We start from the raw sequence: 17,247 nt of genomic DNA, 5'->3' as shown, positions 1-17,247 counted from the left end.
GTTGGTATATTGTTTGGTCCATCCACCGGAGGAATCTAAAATGCCCACAGCCTCAGATGTGTGGGTCTCAAACCCAGAAAGGGAAGATCTGCCCTAGCCAGAATGGCTCAGTGGATAGAGCGTCAGCCTGCAGACTGAAAGGTCCCAGGTTCGATTCTGGTCAAGGGCATATGCCTGGGTTGCGGGCTCGATCCCCAGTAAGAGACGTGCAGGAGGCAGCCGATCAATGATTCTCTCTCATCATTGATGTTTCTATCTCTCTCTCCCTCTCCCTTCCTCTCTGAAATCAATTAAAAACAAACAAACAAAAAACTGAAGAATTAAAAAAAAAGAAAGGGAAGATCTTTCTTCCAGTTTCAAGGCTGCCTCATAAACTTCACAGCAGGATGTGGTGTCTTCTGCATGCTAAGCAGCCTAGGGATGCAAAGCCAACTGAGAAGGGAGAGGTCTTAAAACCAGAGCATCCTGATTCCTGTAAAATTACTGTTTTTATAATTCACATATTCTGAGCCTACTAATTTTTGTTTCTCTTCAAAGAAAAGACACAAAGATAAATCGGGGAGTCTTTAAAGCTCCAGACAAATGGGATCACAATGGAATTTCTTTGAGGGCTTCCAAAATACTTTTATGATGATGATGATGATGATGATGATGATGATGATGATGGTGATGATGATGATGGTGATATGATAGCTAACACTCATTGAGCATTTACCACATGCCAGGAATTGTTGTAAGAATTCTGCATATATTAACTTGGTATGATCATGAAAACACCCAGAAAAGCCAAAGAGAAAACCTGAAAAAAAAGACAGCATAACCCCAAAGATCAAGAAAAATGACCCACAACGGAAAGTTATTAAGCATGTTTTAAAAAATGCAAAGTATTTCTTTCTTTATTTTCAATGTCCATAAAGGTGTTTAGGATGACTGACTGGTTTAACATTACATGGAATTTAATTCAATTCTCATATACGTAAGATATTTAATAATTTAGGAAACAAGTTATTTTTATCTTGCAACTATATGAGAATATTTAATTTCTTGGTTTTGTTCATTTCATTGGGGTTTGTGGTTCAGTCAAGTTTTTTGAAAATGGATGCTTTGCAGGTGCAATGGGTCATGAAATTTTGAGGTCACTCTACTCTGTTCTGCTTTAGTTTATTATTTTTTAAAAAACACTTTTATTGACCTCAGAGAGGAAAGGCGAGGGAGGGAGAGAAACATCAATGATGAGAGAGAATCATTGATCGGCTCCTGCACCCCTTCTACTGGGGACTGAGCCCACAATTCAGGCATGTGCCCTTGACCAGAATTGAACCCAAGACACTTCAGTCTGCAGGCCGACACTCTATCCACTTAGCCAAACCAGTTAGGGCTATTCTGCTTTAGTTTATCATCTAAAGGAAAGGTTAAAGATGGTGATTACCTGGAAGAACAAGGCTGACTCAAAGACCTAGGGCACAGGTATATATATATGGTAGTCAACACCCTTTCTAGGCTGTGAGCTCCTCAAAGGCATGTCCTGTTCCTGTCCCTGTCTTTGCATCTCCAGCCCGCAGCATGGGCCTGCACGAGGTGCTCATAAGGCCTCATGAATTAATGAAGGCCAGGCAGTTGAAATGAGTTTATGTAGAAGTCAATAATGGAGCCAATTCCTTCCCAACCCCCTCTAGGCGTTGAATTATAAAGAATTTGTATTTCCTGATGTTGCATTTCCTCTGGCCTAGGTGTCACAGATCAAGTCAGTGAGTGAAATTATGCATTCCAAGAAAAGAAATCATCAAGGTAAATATTAAAACAAATGTTAAATAAGTAGTTATTATCTGATTTCTTTGGAATTGTAATTTGATCACGTAGCATCATCCTGGCAAGATTTTGTTTTATAAAAATGTAAGTATGCTATGTCGGCGATATGATTTGATTGCATTTAATGAAGAACTTCTTGTCAACCTGACCTGCTCAATCTATTTGTGGAAATCAGTGAATCAGCAGTTCTAATTGGTATTCTGTACCTCACCATATGACCTTAGAGGAACCTTAGTCTAGTTTTGGCTCAGTTTTATCATATATGAACTGGGAATAATTATTTTGTAATGTTTTTTACTAGAGAATGATCTTAAAAGATTCTTAGCTAAAACTGTTTCTAATTTAAGCACTGCAGTTACTGGTGCTGTAGAGTTCATGATAGAATCAAAATTGACAAGTATGATATATATCATTTTTTAAATGTTTCTTCTGCATTTTGCTTAACATTTATACAAAATGTATCATAAAAAACAGATTTTTACTTTTACTGTTGCTAAAGAAGAAATGCTTGAGTTAAGAAGTTCTACATTTATCACAATACAATAAATTTTATCTACTACCTAACAACTCTGATTCCTAGTTCTGAGATCTCAGTCAACTTACCTAACCTCTCTAAAGTTCAGATTCCTTCATCTCTACAACAAAAACAACACACTTTACCTACTGGAGTTGGTGTAAGCGTTTTTAAAAAAGACAATGTGTGTGTGTGTGTGTGTGTGTGTGTGTCTTGGGGGAGGGGGAAATATGTCATATGCTTAGTCCTCAAAAAAGGTTAGTTTTATGACTGCTCCTAAAAAAATGCTGCTAACAGGCTGAAAGTCCTGGGTTTAAACCAAAAGGTTCTAATTTTTTAGGAAGATATTTAAAATACTACACATTATCAAAATATTGATACATAGTTTCATAAAACTAGGGAACATATTCTTACATAAAAACGTATAATATCAGCCTACTCCTAGTTGTAAACATAAACATTTAAAATATAACTCTAGAGCCACTTATGAATGATTTTCTAAGTTGCTGGAAGGTAGCTAATCCTTTTAATTAGCAAAGGAATGAGGGTAGAGAAAGTGCCTATCGTGTGCTCTACTGTGCGTCCGGTGGCCAGCAAAATACCTGGCCATAGTAGGTGCTCAATAAATATTTGTAGCCATGAATGCATAGATGGTGTACAAATGTTTGAATGAGAGAGGTTTGGTTTGAATTACAGCTATGTATTAGAAGAAAAAGAATATCTCTCTTCAAAGGTTGTTAAGAGAATTGAAAGAGGTAATATGGGAAAATTATCTGGCATGGGTGTTAAAACATGTTTCCCTTAGTGCTGTTCATACTTTTGCTAATTTCGTATTACATGTTAAGAGCAAATAAGTATTCCAAATGACCAGATTATTAAACTGCTACAGGTATCCTATTTATATAGAGACCATACATACAGTAAAATCATACTCAATAAATCTTTGGCTGCTAGAGCACCAGTGCAGCCAAACTGGTCAGGAAAAGTAATTCTTCCTTCAAGGCTTTGTAAAGAAGTCTGCATTACTCGTTCAGGTTTCCTGCACGTGGCTTTCAGTTGCCTTTTTAGCTAGTGACCCTGGATTTGAACTAATGAATTCCAGCTGTTCCTACTTTGCCTTCCAGCCCTTCCCATTTAGCCTCCCATCTCCCTGGCCTCACGTCCTTAAAGTTCTTACAGGAGAAGTGGGACAGTGCCAACGTTTTCCAGCGAGGCCTTCTATCTCCTTGAGGGGAGAAGGCGGCTCTAACAAGGGCCCACAGCTTCTGCACTGGTGGGAAAGGAAACACTCATTGTTGGAAATTAGATGCCTGGCGACCTGCAATGTGTCCCCAGTCCCTGTGTGGTTTTTCATATTGTGAAGCAACGCATTCAGTAAGGTAAGTCCATAAAGCCAGCCTACAAAATCCACAGTTGAATCCTAAGTGTAATTGCAAACACCTGTGATGGAGAGCCAACTCCTGGTAAATGTGCAGTAAAAGAAACGCTTCGCATACAGCGCAACACGGGCCCAGCTTTCCTGAACCAGGCTGAGAAGCATCCCGTGGCAACACTGGCAAAAAAGGATTGGTCAAATATCACCCCGAAAAACTTGGCTGTGGGCAAAATCTTGGAGTCAGGCAAGTCTGAAGCAACAGACAAGTGCATGGATGATGGGGTGAACCTGGGCCTGGAGTCCCTCCCTGTGCTGGTGACCTGGGGACTTGGTTACATGCAGAAATGCTCCTTAACCTACATACATCTCTTTCTAAATCTGACCGTTCTTTAATGGGGACCACCGATAAGTGCATTCGTAAATGCACTTTCCATTATATTAAAACCATGCTTTCGTCCAGAATGCACCTGATCCTACCAGGCTGAATCCCTAGATAACCTGACAGCCATTTGGCCCTTCCAGTTAAATTCAAAAGAACACATGTCCCAGGGGCTCTGAAAGACTTTTGAAAGTGGCATCAAATTCAGTTATAAACTCATTTTCTGAATTGCTTTTTTCCGTGCCTGTTTGCATAGCCCATCCTTCCAAGCTCCTTTCAAAATCTACTCACTCCATTAGCCACACGGATGCTAACTGGTTCTCATCTCAGTTTATGTTGTATTTTTTTTAAAAAAAACCTCCATTATAACACTGGTTGTAACTGGAACCATCTGCTCTGTTACATCTGAAAATGATATAGAGCAAAGATTGGGCTTTTTCTTCTCATCCATCTCAATCCCGCCCCCCGCCCCCCAGAGTGGTGCATGCAGGATGTGCACATACAGAAGGGAGGGAGAATGAAGTAGTTTAACAGGGGGAAAGTGAGGCCAGGGAAGAGCCATTTCTCTGGGTTTTTGATGAAATGGACAGCAATCCCATTCTCATTTTATTTCAAATGGCTCTTGTAAAAGGTTAATAAATGGAATTTTAAAGATTTATATTCACGATAGTGGTTTTTTGGTGGTGAACAAGTCATCACTGAGGGAAATAAAACAAGAATGGAATGATAATGGCCAGCATTTGTTGAATTCTGAAAATGGACCGTGATTAGTGCTCTAAGTGCATATTCTCATTTAATCCTCATAACAAGGAAAAGAAATAGGTAATATTATTATCCTCTTTCTGCAATAAGCCAAGTCTTAAATAGGTAAAGTAATCTACCTACAGTCACACTAGTAATTGGTAGATCTAAGATTCAAACCCAAGTCCATCCTCACCCCCTTGCTATACTCCCCAGGGTACAGAGACAATACAGGCACAACAATAGACATACATGCCTTCCCAAAGAGGTTTTCAAATGCTATCTAAACCACTTATTATTTTCAAGTAAATTGTTTACTAAGAATTTATGTAATTATATTATTAATTTTATCTTTTATATGGATTTTTCTGAGGTTATTAGCTATAGCCTTAGCACTTAGTATGGGACCAAACACACAAGAAGATACTAAATAAATACTCATTGAGTGTATAGTCTTGGTCAACTAATACAATACTTTTGAATCTTGATTTCCTCAAAAATGAGTAGCAAAATGATAGTGTAACTATACTTGAAAAACTGGTAGGAAGAATAAAATTACAATTATAATATTACTTCTAGAAATATCAAAAGCTAGATACTGAATGGATAGACTCAATGCATTCCCTCTCCCCGCCCCCCAATCAATGAGTTAAAACAGGGGTCCTCAAACTTTTTAAACAGGGGGCCAGTTCACTGTCCCTCAGACCGTTGGAGGGTCGGACTATAGTTTAAAAAAAAAACTATGAACAAATTCCTATGCACACAGCAGCGGCAAAAACACCCGGCGGGCCGGATAAATGTTTTCGGCGGGCCGCATGTGGCCCGTGGGCTGTAGTTTGAGGACCCCTGAGTTAAAACATATCAGTTGGGTCCATTTCACTCTTCTTACCTTCTCGGATGGCTGTAAATGGGACTCCTTCCTCTTCATTCATGCTGATGACTTTTAAAGCCACTAGTTGTCTGTTTATTCTAGAAGAATGGGGGGAAAGGGCGCACATTAAGATGGCTCATTACAATTTAACATAAATGAGTTTTCCTTCCAAATATATTCTAGCATACGAATCTACAATTTTTCAAAATAAAAAGTGTTAAAAGTCATATAATATGTATATGTATCCCAAAACATTTTTTTCTCTTTACCAAAGTGATCCATGTTTATTATAAAAATAATTTGGAGATACAGAAATCAGAGAATGCCCCCACCCCCCATCAGATCCTTCCTCGTAATATTTTGATGTACTATATTGTTCCTTTTATTTTCCTTTGTGCACTTATCTCAGCTATCCTTATTTTTCATCTGAATCATTGTACTAACCTCCTAACAATCTCCTTGCTTGTACATAAACAATCAATTAATACATATTTTGTATGTTTTATGTATTGTATATTGCATTCTTACAATAAAGTAAGCTAGAGAAAAGCAAATGTTACTAAGAAAATCCTAAGAAGGAGAAAATACATTTACGGTATTTGTTGAAAAAAAATCTGTGTATAAGTGGACCCGTGTTGTTTGAGGGTCGACCGTAAACTGTGTGCACATGGAAGACAAAATGCACACGTGCACAAAAGTGATAGAGTACAGACGATCTTTAAGTCTTCAACATTCATTTGCTGGTATAGATTACCTTTCCTTTTTATAGCATTTATGACTTTTTCATTTTATTTCAAAATGTTTTCTTACAGAAACTATTTTTTTATTTCTTCTAAAGTGGATATCAGTAGATGTGTAAATTTATGAAATCAAGTTTTTATCTTAGTCTTCTTCTAAATTGAGATATAATTGGCATATGTTGTGCAAGTTAAAGGTGTACAATGTGTTGATCTGATACATTTATATATTGCAATATGGTTACCAGGATTTCTTTAGTTCTTGCCTAATGTCCTTTTTCTGTTACAGGATCCCATCCAGAATACCAGATTACATGTAGTTGTCATGTCTCTTTAGGCTCCTCTTGGCTGTGACAATTTTCCAGACTTTCCTTGTTTTTGAGCACCTTGGCACCTTAGTCAAGAATTTTGTAGGATACCTCTCTGTTGGAGGTTTTCTTATGATTATAACACTGGGGTTAGGGGTGTGGAGGAGGGAGAGTACCATTTTCATCACACCATAGTAAGGGCACATATCATCGTAATTATGACTTGATGTTGGCCTTAATCACCTGGCTGAGGTAATGTTTGTCAGATTTCTTCCCTGTAGTTACCCCCCACCCCCACCCCCAACACTATACTTAGGGAAGAATGTCCCTATGAGTAGCTCACACTTAAGGAGTGAGGAGTTGTGCTCCCCCTCCTTGAGGGTGGGATAGCTACACATTTGCGGGGTTTGTTTTTTAGAGCATGCTTTTATCTTCATCTTTCTGGCCTATTTATAGATAAAAAGGATTACCACATTTTAATTTCTATGTCTTTAATTGTGGAACTGAATTTTCATAAATGTATTGGTCTTTTCTGTTCTTTTATGATTTGCTTTATTTGCCCACCATTTTACTAAACTATTTTGCATATACTCTTCAATAATTTCTTTTGTTTGCCTTATCATGTCTTTGAAATGTTGAAATTTAAAAACTTTATGATGTTCAACATTTTCTAAAATACTCCTCGCCCCCTCCCACCCCCCTCAAACCGTGTAACCTGCTTCGGTGCCTGGGCCTATGGGCAGAGGCCAGGCTATGGTTCAAGGTCACAGTTTGCTCTGGCATGGGGCACTACAAAATGTTTTACTCAGAGCATAGTTCTTTGAAATTCTCACCACCCCTCCAAAAAAGTTTTTTGGTCAAATATGTTTAGAAAATCCTTTATACTTTAAAATTTTCTCAGCCTTTCTTAGATAGTACTGGTATACATGCACATTTTAAAGATGTTGAGAGCACCTACAATGAAGGTCACATTTTAGTTTGTTCCAGGGTTCCCAGTGTCAATTTTACCACAGTAAATCTTTCAATAAAACCTCTGTTAAGGTGTCTCAAAATTGGGGCTTTGTGGAACATACTTGGACAGATGGGGCCCCATAGACACTTCCAATCTGCCCTTATGGGTTCTGACTTAAGTGTTATGTACACACACAATTCTCTTATCTATTCTTCTAGTTCCTGGATTTTTTTATTATTTTTTATTTAATTCTTTAACCCACTGGGAATTTATATTTCCAAGTTGCTAACTATTGTCCCAGCTCCATGTATTGGACTGTCTTTTTTTCCTTGCTGATTTGAAGTGCCACCATGATTATATATGAGATCTTACTAATACTTGGATTTGTGACTATTCTGAACTTTAAAAACTCGTACTTCTTTGATCTGTCTTTTCTTATACTTGTGCTACACTATTTTAATTATTGTAGCTTTTGAACACATTTACAATGCAGTAAGACTAAATTAGAGAATTATTAACATCTTTGCACTATTAGATGTTCTAATCCAAATATCCTTACAACAGCCCCTGGAATGATCTATAAGACCCTATACACCTGTCCTACTGCAGTTGCGTCTTCTCCCTGCCTTCATCTGCTTCCACTCTCCCCTCCCAGCACCAGGCCTGCTCCGGCCTCAGGGATTTCTCACCTGCCGTTCCCTCTGCCTGAAACTCTTCCACCTCACATGTGCACAGCTCACAGCTCCCTGTGTCAGAGTCTGTTCAAGTGTTCCCTTCTCAGTGCGGCCCCCTGTCATCATTCTTTAAAATAGTAATCCACCCCTAACCCCTCTTCCCTGTTTTATCCTTTTTCAAAGCACTTTTCACTCTCTGACAAACTCAGTATTTTACTAAGTTTAATAATTGTCTATCTCACCGCCACCCCCCCCACTGGAAAGTACAATCCATATGAGCAGGGGGTTTTGTCTCCTTCTTGGAGGAATACTTATTGGCTACAGTAGTGCCTGGCACACAGTGGATGCTTAAAAAATATTAGTAGACTGAATGAGTGCCCGTATGAAAAAAAAATGAATGCCCTTATGGCTCTTCAAGTGTTTAATGTTCCTTAATAAATCTTTATATAAATCCTGCCTATTTGTTGAAGCGAATGCTTTTTGTTACTGCTACTGTGAGAGTAATTTCTCCCACTATACTTTCTCTTAAATGGTTATTGCTAATACATAAAGACAACTTTTGATAAGGATATTTTTATTTTGTAACTGATCTTACTGTTTATCATACTGATTTTGATAGTTTTGTGGGTTTTTAGGTAGACAAGTCTATAACCCCCAAAAAAGTGATATTCATTCTTTTCCTCATTGCATTGGCTAGAACATTAACAGTAATCTTTAACTATATAATAAAGAGGTAATATGCAAATTGATCATCACACCCTCGCACAAGATGGCGGGGGGGGGGGTAGTTATGGATGATCAGGCCAGCAGGGGAGGGCAGTTAGGGGTGACCAGGCCAGCAGGGGAGGGCAGTTGGGGGTGACCAGGCTAGCAGGAGAGGGCAATTGAGGGTGACTGGGCCAGCAGGGGAGGAGTTAGGCATCAATCAGGCTGGCAGGGGAGTGGTTAGGGGTGATCAGGCCAGCAGGCAGAAGCAGTTAGGGGCAATCAGGCAGGCAAGTGGTTGGGAGCCAGCAGTCCTGGATTGTGAGAGGGATGTCTGAGGGCTCCCATATTGGAGAGGGCGCAGGCTGGGCTGAGGGACACTCCCCCCCCCCCCCCCGGTGCACAAATTTCGTGTACCAGGACTCTAGTAAAAGATAATGGGCACTCTTGCCTATCTCTAACTTAATGGTGCTGTCTCTCTAGTAATTAACAACAACAACAACAAAAAGTGTGTGGGCTGTTGATGTGAAATATTCTATAACATAGTGAGGAAGTATCATCCCATTCCTATTTTGCTCAGAGTTTTAAAAACTAGTAGTTGATGTTGAACTTTTATCACATGCCTTTTTGGCATCTATTTCTATGATATTTTAAAATTTGCTCTTAAATTACAAATATAATGAATGCCTTTGTGCTGAGGAACAAAGTGAAAAGTTTTAGTGATCTTTCTTTCCCCATCCCAGTGTCAACCACTAGAAGTATCTACTTTTAAGAATATCTTGTGTATTTTTTCAAGACTTCACTATGCACATACAAATTTATACATGTATAATAAGTACATTTGAGTGATTTTTTTCTAAATGAGATCATAGAGCACATATTGTTCTGTAACTTGCTTTTTGTCTCTTAAAATATTGGACATCTCCCTTGCCAGTTTGGCTCAGTAGATAGAGCGTCAGCCTTCAGACTGAAGGGTTCTGTTTCGATTCCGGTCAAGGGCACATACCTCAGTTAAGCCATTTTATTTTTCAACATCGAAGTGACATAAAGAAATCAGACCTCCATCTTTTTTTTTTTTTTTTTACTAAAGAGCAGTGGAGTTCACAGATCTTTCATACATGTTTGACAAAGTTTATTTTTAGCCAAATGGGCACTTGGCTTCTGGATTAGCAGTATTTTTATTCTTCAGCCATTTTGTTTATTTTACGAGTGTAGAAAACGCAGGATTAATCACTTTTTGCATATACCATGCTTTGTAGAAACGAACTTCAGTTTCTCCTCTGAAGGCAAAGTGGAAGAATGAAGGAGCAAACTCAAGGTTGCCATTGCAAACTTCCACTGTATTTTAGGGGGAGAGCAAGTCTACTTTGCATTGAAATCAAGAGAAGGAACGCTGACGAACATTATAGTGGGCTGGTTTTAATTGGGGCAGGAGAAATTTGCTTTTCTTGCAAGGTTGTTTAAGTCATCATGTCTTTCCCTGTTGGCCATGGTGTCTTGCACGGGTCCTGAACTTCTGCAATGTGTCACCTGGCTTTACAATGTCAAACCAAGGGGAGGGATCCTCATCTCTAAAGTCTCTCCAGCTATGGATCACTCACCTGCTAATCCCCTTGTAAACCGTAGCATAGGAACCTTCACCCAGCTTCTCCAAGTTCAAGTAGGATGAGGCTGCCCCAAAAGGGAGGAGGCTCTTCGTGGGCTTAAAGGGAACAGGTAGGGGTGAGAGGTGGGAAAGAAAGAAAGAGCACTTTTTTTTAGTGTTGACTCCCCCACCCCCTCCCCCCCACCCCCGGAGGAATTTGCTGGAATGTACTTGGAAGGTCAGCTCAGTAATTGCCCTGGAGGTGGGGCCAGCCTCGCTAGACAAGCACACATGAAACCCTCTTGATCAGCATCAGCTGCTCACTCACCCACTGAAAGCCCTGCCTCAGATCCTCTTCCTGAAAAGACTCACTGTTACTGCGTGGCCTTTTACTCTTGCACTTCCGGGCATGGGCAGCCTGACGTCCCCTGGGGTGAAATGAAGTCATGGAACGTGATGCTTCTTTGAGGTCTGTTAGCTAGAGAAAAAAAGGAAAGTGCAGGAATAAAATGTATGCAATGTCAAGACCTAGTGGCTAGCATAAACAATGCTTTCATTTTTTGTGTGTGTGCCTGATTTTCACTTTTCAAATATTTCCTAAGCTTCTGTACCCTCATAAGGCACCTTTCCTGAAGGTCAGATCACTTAAACACACACACACACACACACACACACACACACACACACACACACACAAAATTTAAGAATATCCATTGTTGAAACACTACATTCTTTCTTCACCTAAAAATATGTCCTTGAAAACTTGGCTAACCTAAATTTCTTTGATGGATGGTTTCCAATGTATCTCTGTTTACCTCACACTTGTTTTCCCCCCATGTCCCCCTTCACTTATCCCTGTAGGGGGATAATTTTCTAGTGTGGCATTGCTAACCACCACGAGCTGATTACTGAACATTTAAGCCCACAGCATCGCAATACTGCAGCTTGCTTTTTACGCGGAGGTCAGCCCTGCTCTCCAGTCCTGGAGAGGTTTCAAGAGAATAACAACTCCTCTCTCTACCTCAAGTCCACTGAGTTTCAGGCAGCCCAAAGCCTCGGGTTATTTTTTCCCTTTTGGTTTACAAGCAAATCTCCAAATTTGATAACAACGGCCATAAATTCCCTGTGACTTTAATAGAAATTCCTTTTTATTGGTTGAGACCTACCGCAGAACAATCAGACCCTGCCTGCCACGGAGAAGGGAGTCGGTCTCTGCTCTCCTGGGTTTGTCAGCAGAGAAAGATGCTGCTGCTGCTGCTGGCAGACAAGTACCTGGATGGCAGCCTCGGTCCTGGTCCTCTCGGGCGCTCTCCTCTGACAGCTGCGTGCATCGCCTCCCTCCCAGCAGCGATGGCAGCTGCAGCCGGGCCGGAGAGTCTTCGCACACAGCTCCTGGCCCATAGTCTTCCAGGCTCAAGGAGGAAGCTCGTTCTGGAGCCTCTCCTTCTCGGCCTCTCCTGTCCTCGGTCACTGCCTTTTTGCCAGAGGTCAGCAGCGCTGGAGCTTTCATATGACTCACATGAGGGCTCTGCTGGGGCGGCCTCATGACTTCAGCAGTTTTTTCCTCATCGGCAGGAGAAAGCATCCATTGGAACCGCCGCTGCCGGCTCTCCGGTGTGCACCCCTGGAAGCAGGTCGGCTGCTATTGGGTGCAAGGAAACTTGGCACGTTACAGTCAGATTCCTGCCCCAAGTTAGCTCTGGGGGTATACGTGGTCTTTATGCATTGACAGTGCTTGTCCGTGTAAACAATAATGATATGAATGATTCAAGTGGGTGCGTTGAGATGTGTTTTCCCCCTGCCTGTTCTCTGAGAGCATTTTGCTTTTCAGACTTTAAAATATATTTGCAGCCTAACCAGTTCTTAAAAGTCAAAGAAACCACAGAATCATAAAACAGGAAAAAAGCTGAAGATGCTTACTCCATCTCTTCACCTTCAAGCAATAGTGTATCTAGTACTCGCAGAGGGGTAGTCATTCATTCATTCATTCATTCACTCATTCAAAAACTACCTGGTGAGTTCCCGTGTTGTTCTTACGATACAGATACCAATACAGATTCGGTTGCCCACTAACAGAGAGAGAGGAGTTGGCATAAAATATCTCCTTCTTTTCCTCTGTCCTTCCCTCTCCCCCCATTCCTTTCACATCAATGTAATTAATGTTTACGATATTAATAGGATGCCACATCAAGGATCTAGCTTAAGCTAGTTTGTAGCCTTTGAACAGAACTTTTTACTTTCCTAGACTCCCAAGGTTGGTCATTGCCACAATAATGTACTAACCTGGGTGAGACAGAATGTAGGACACACACACACAATCATCATCATTAAAGGAAAAAATGAGGCTTATTTATGTATATTTGACATAATGAGCCTCACAATGGTTTAAAAAACTTTTCAGATGATTTAATTATGAGCATGTATTAAAGTTTTACTTTAATATTTTAATATTGCCACAAGAGAATATACCTAGAACAGGCCAATTCAAAGAGTCACTCAAATTAGAGACATGTAGTTTTTTGTTTTTTGTTTTTGTTTTTTTTAGGTGACTACTTAGATCAGCGGTTCTCAACCTGTGGGTCGCGACCCCTTTGGGGGTCGAACGACCCTTTCACAGGGGTTGCCTAAGACCATTGGAAAACACATACATAATTACATATTGTTTTTGTGATTAATCACTATCCTTTAATTATGTTCAACTTGTAACAATGAAATTGGGGGTCACCACAACATGAGGAACTGTATTAAAGGGTTGCGGCATTAGGAAGGTTGAGAACCACTGACTTATATTAATACAAAAAGATAAAATAGTATTTGGTTAAAGACTATTTAACTTTTGATTGACAATCAACACAGAGTGAGAAAAGCTAATTTCTCAGAATATTTCATAATTCCTTTAGAATTTATCACAATTAGATTATAGTTTGTCAGAAATGGTGATTTCTTCCTAAAAGGGAGATTGTCAATGTTATCATACAAAAGTTATATCCCAGACAAGGTTTGAGACAGTTTTTCATGATCACCCTCTAATGATCATAACTTTTCTAATTTTTAAATAGTTAGCATATGAATTAGCCCGGGGGTGAGTCATCTAAGTCACAAGTTGCTGAAATAGCATAGCCTGCTTTTTTTAAAAAATGTTTAAAATGCTCTGTTTTGATATTAAAATGGGCTACTGAGAAATTGTGAAAGATCCTTCAAATTTTTCAAAAATAAAATAATTCATGCTTTGTCTAAAGTCAATTAAGTGACTTATTTTTTTTAAAAGTATATTTTTATTGATTTCAGAGAGGAAGAAGAGGAGGAAAGAGATGTAGAAACATCAATGATGAGAGAGAATCATTGATTGGCTGTCTCTTGCACACCCCACACTGGGGATAGAACCTGCAACCCAGGCATGTGCCCTGACCTGGAATCAAACTGTGACCTCCTGGTTGATAGGTTGGTGCTCAACCACGGAGTCACACCAGCTGGGCAGGATATGTTTTTATTGATTTTAGAGGTGGGGAGAGAGGAGGGGGGGCATTGATGTGAGAGACAAACATCGACTGGTTGCCTCCTGTAAGTGCCCTGACTGGGGATGAAACCCATAGCCTAGATATGTGCCCTGGTGGGAATCGAACCTACCACCTTTTGGTGCACAGGGTGGTGCTCCAAACTGAGCCACCCGCCAGGGCTGATGTAGTTTTGACTAAAGAAAAAAAATTTAGTCTGAACCTAATCAAGTGTCTAGATCTCATACCAAATTACAAGAAATACAGAGGACAGAGAAGTTAAATAACACTACAAGGAAGCAAACAGCGATGTCAGCAAAGATGAATAACCTGCTTTATCTAACAAATCAATGACATAAAAAAAGAAGATAATTCAGAAATCTTAAGAGCTTCAACAGAGCAATATGTAAACCTTGTTTGAATCCTGATTAGAACAAATCAACTGTAAAACATCTCTCTCCCCAACCAGCTTTAATGAGGCATCATGGACAAATAAAATTGTATATATTTAAGGTATACAAGATTATGTTTTGATATATGTGTTCATTGTGAAATGTTTACCACAATCAAGCTAATTAACATATCTGTCCCTGCACATAGTTATTTTTTGTTTGCGAGAACAATTAGGAGCAGCTATTTTAGCAAATTTCAAGTATGCAATACAGTATTGCTCACTATAGTCACCCTGCTGAATATCTCCAGAATTTATTCATCCTGCAAATCTGAATTTATATATACATATCTTTGACCAACATTTCCCCATTTCCCCCATGCCCCAGCCCCTGGTAACCATGCCCTGTAAAATGGCATTTCTGAGACAAATATGAAAAATTAAATATGGTATTAGATGATCTTAAGAATCATTTTTAATTTTGCATGGTAATTATGTTTTAAGACAATCCTACAGTTAAAAATGCATACTAAATATTTATAGGCAGAATGATATAATTTCCTTGTTTTAAAATATTCCAGAAAAATAATGTTGGGAATAAAAATAACAAAATTAGTAAAAATGTTGATAAATGTTTAAGCTAGATGGTGGTTTAATGGAGGTTCACTTTTGTGTATTTAAGAATTTTCTAAATAAGAAAGTAGAAAAAAATTATTTTTTAAAAATATGTTTTTATTGATTTTTAGAGAGAGAAGGGAGAGGGATAGAGAGAAAGTTCATTGATTTGCTGCCTCCTGCACATGCCTCCACCAGGGCCTGAGTCCAAAACCCTGGGTATGTGACCTGACCAGGAATCGAACCTAGACCTCTTGGTTCCTGGGTCAACACTCAACCACTGGAGCCACACTGGCTGGGCAAAAACAATATTCTTAAAAACACATTCACATGAAATCCATACATTTTGATTATTTATTTTTCTCTTTTGATTATTTATTTATATTCATTTCTGCCTACTTCTAGTGTGTGTGTTTGTGTGTGTGTGTGTGTGTCTTTAGATAAAAGTACAATGGTAGTTTGACCACCAAAGGGAGTCTTGCCCCCTCTCTAGGTAGAAATCAGGAGAGGAGGCAAAACAAATCCAAAAGGTAGAGAGAAAGAAGAAAGGGAGTGAGCCTGATGCACCAGGGGAGCATAGACTAACAACAGCATGGCTCCCCCAAACTGCTGCTGGGGTCAGGCTTATGTAAGGCGGGGCTCTTCACGCAGGCGCAGAGGGAGCTCTTTGCTTTCCAGGCTCCCCCCATTGGCTGGTATCTCCTGGAGCAGGTGCGGAGCAGAGCTCTGAAGAGAAACTTTAAACTTATCCAGGAGAGGCTTAAAAAAAAAACTAACTGAAAAACATTCCCATCTGTTTAGGAGAGGCTCGGCCTATCTCAGTACAGTAGTAGTAGTAACAACAGTAACAGCTTGCTCTGCGTCAGCCTCCTGTTGATCCTCCAGCCCATGACGGTGAGTAGGCAACATTATTATCCCCACTTAATCATGAGGGTCCCGAGTCTCAGAGAACTGATGTAACCTTCCCAAGGTTACTAATCTAGCAAACAGTAAAAAATATCTGTGAAGACTACTGAATTTTCCAAATTTCATTTAACGAGGAGACACTGATCATTGAATTTGCACAAAAGGCAAAAAAAAAAAAAATCTCTGTTTGGTCTCATTTCTCATTAGGACTAGATTGAAATTAGTTATTCTATTTAAGGTGAACCAGTAATAGTGAAGTGACTGTTCACTCATCAAAACTCATGTGACATCATCTTTGGTCCAAATAACAGCTACAGAGTATGATTCTTCAATCATGTCTCTCTTCTTCCTGGAGAACTTTCAACTCTTGTTTCCCCCGAAACGTTTACAGGCGGACAGTGCTGTCTGCTGACTGTAAGCAGAACTGCAAGCACGTGGTGTCCGGGTCTCCTCTGTAACTACATGCATCTGTGGTCCTTTCCATCCCACTGTCACTGCGGGTCAGTGTGCTGTTTGTGTGCTTGTACTTCGTTTTCACAAGGAAGTTGGTGGTATAGGTTCCAGTGCTACCTTCTATTTCCACTGCCTTCGGGAAAGACGAGGGTTCAAAACTAACAAGTTAAGGAGAAAAAAATATGTGGAGCAAGATGGCCACGTTTCCAAATTTCACAAGCTCTTACTGATGTAAGAACAGGCCTACAGCCCTTGGAAATTTCTGCTCAGAAATGCCGAATGCCCCAGTTCCAGTTTTCTAGCCTGAAGTTCCGTGCTCCTGGCTGTAACACTAGATTCCGTCTCCCTTTCGGGCTCTCCCCACATCCTGGCCTTCGCTTGGAAAGAGTAGTTAAACCTGTTGTGGATCAAAACTGTGAGCTACAGATGGAACGCTCCAGCGTGCTGAGCGATTCCATATGTGTAGGGTCCACCCTCTGAAACTACTGGGAAGTAATGACAGGTTAAAAGAGACATTTCACAGGCAGGTAAAGAAATCTAATTGCAAGGTGTTCCTGTGACACAATGGTTTAGCTTGTGAAACAACGCAATTAGACTGAGCACTGTGCCTAAAAAGGACCCTTTGTCTAAAACTATATAGGAATCTTCAGGAATCTGTAGGTGCAGGGAAAGTGGGAGACTCCCTATTTCCAGGATAAAATAAAACTGTGCTTCTGCAGACCAGATGTCTTCTGTTGT

At 39.9% G+C, this 17,247-nt stretch overlaps 1 protein-coding gene across 1 annotated transcript in view; it reads right to left on the bottom strand.

Moving 5' to 3' along the window:
• The window catches only part of CDK15 (cyclin dependent kinase 15), a 68,771-nt gene extending 56,698 nt beyond the window's left edge, over positions 1-12,073 (bottom strand). Inside the window, exons 1-4 of the mRNA XM_006082413.3 lie at positions 11,923-12,073; positions 10,979-11,128; positions 10,667-10,767; positions 5,708-5,787 (exon numbers count right to left, since the gene is read on the bottom strand). Of these exons, the coding sequence (XP_006082475.1) occupies positions 5,708-5,787; positions 10,667-10,767; positions 10,979-11,128; positions 11,923-12,051 (460 nt within the window). The 5' untranslated portion in view covers positions 12,052-12,073. The remainder of the gene's footprint in view (positions 1-5,707; positions 5,788-10,666; positions 10,768-10,978; positions 11,129-11,922) is intronic.
• Positions 12,074-17,247: the final 5,174 nt, after the last annotated feature.

This window comes from Myotis lucifugus, unplaced genomic scaffold (genome assembly GCF_000147115.1).
Source record: "Myotis lucifugus unplaced genomic scaffold, Myoluc2.0 scaffold_3, whole genome shotgun sequence".
NCBI lineage: Eukaryota > Metazoa > Chordata > Mammalia > Chiroptera > Vespertilionidae > Myotis > Myotis lucifugus.
The sequence above is the reverse complement of the archived record's forward strand: the minus strand, read 5'-3'. Positions and strand labels throughout refer to the sequence as shown.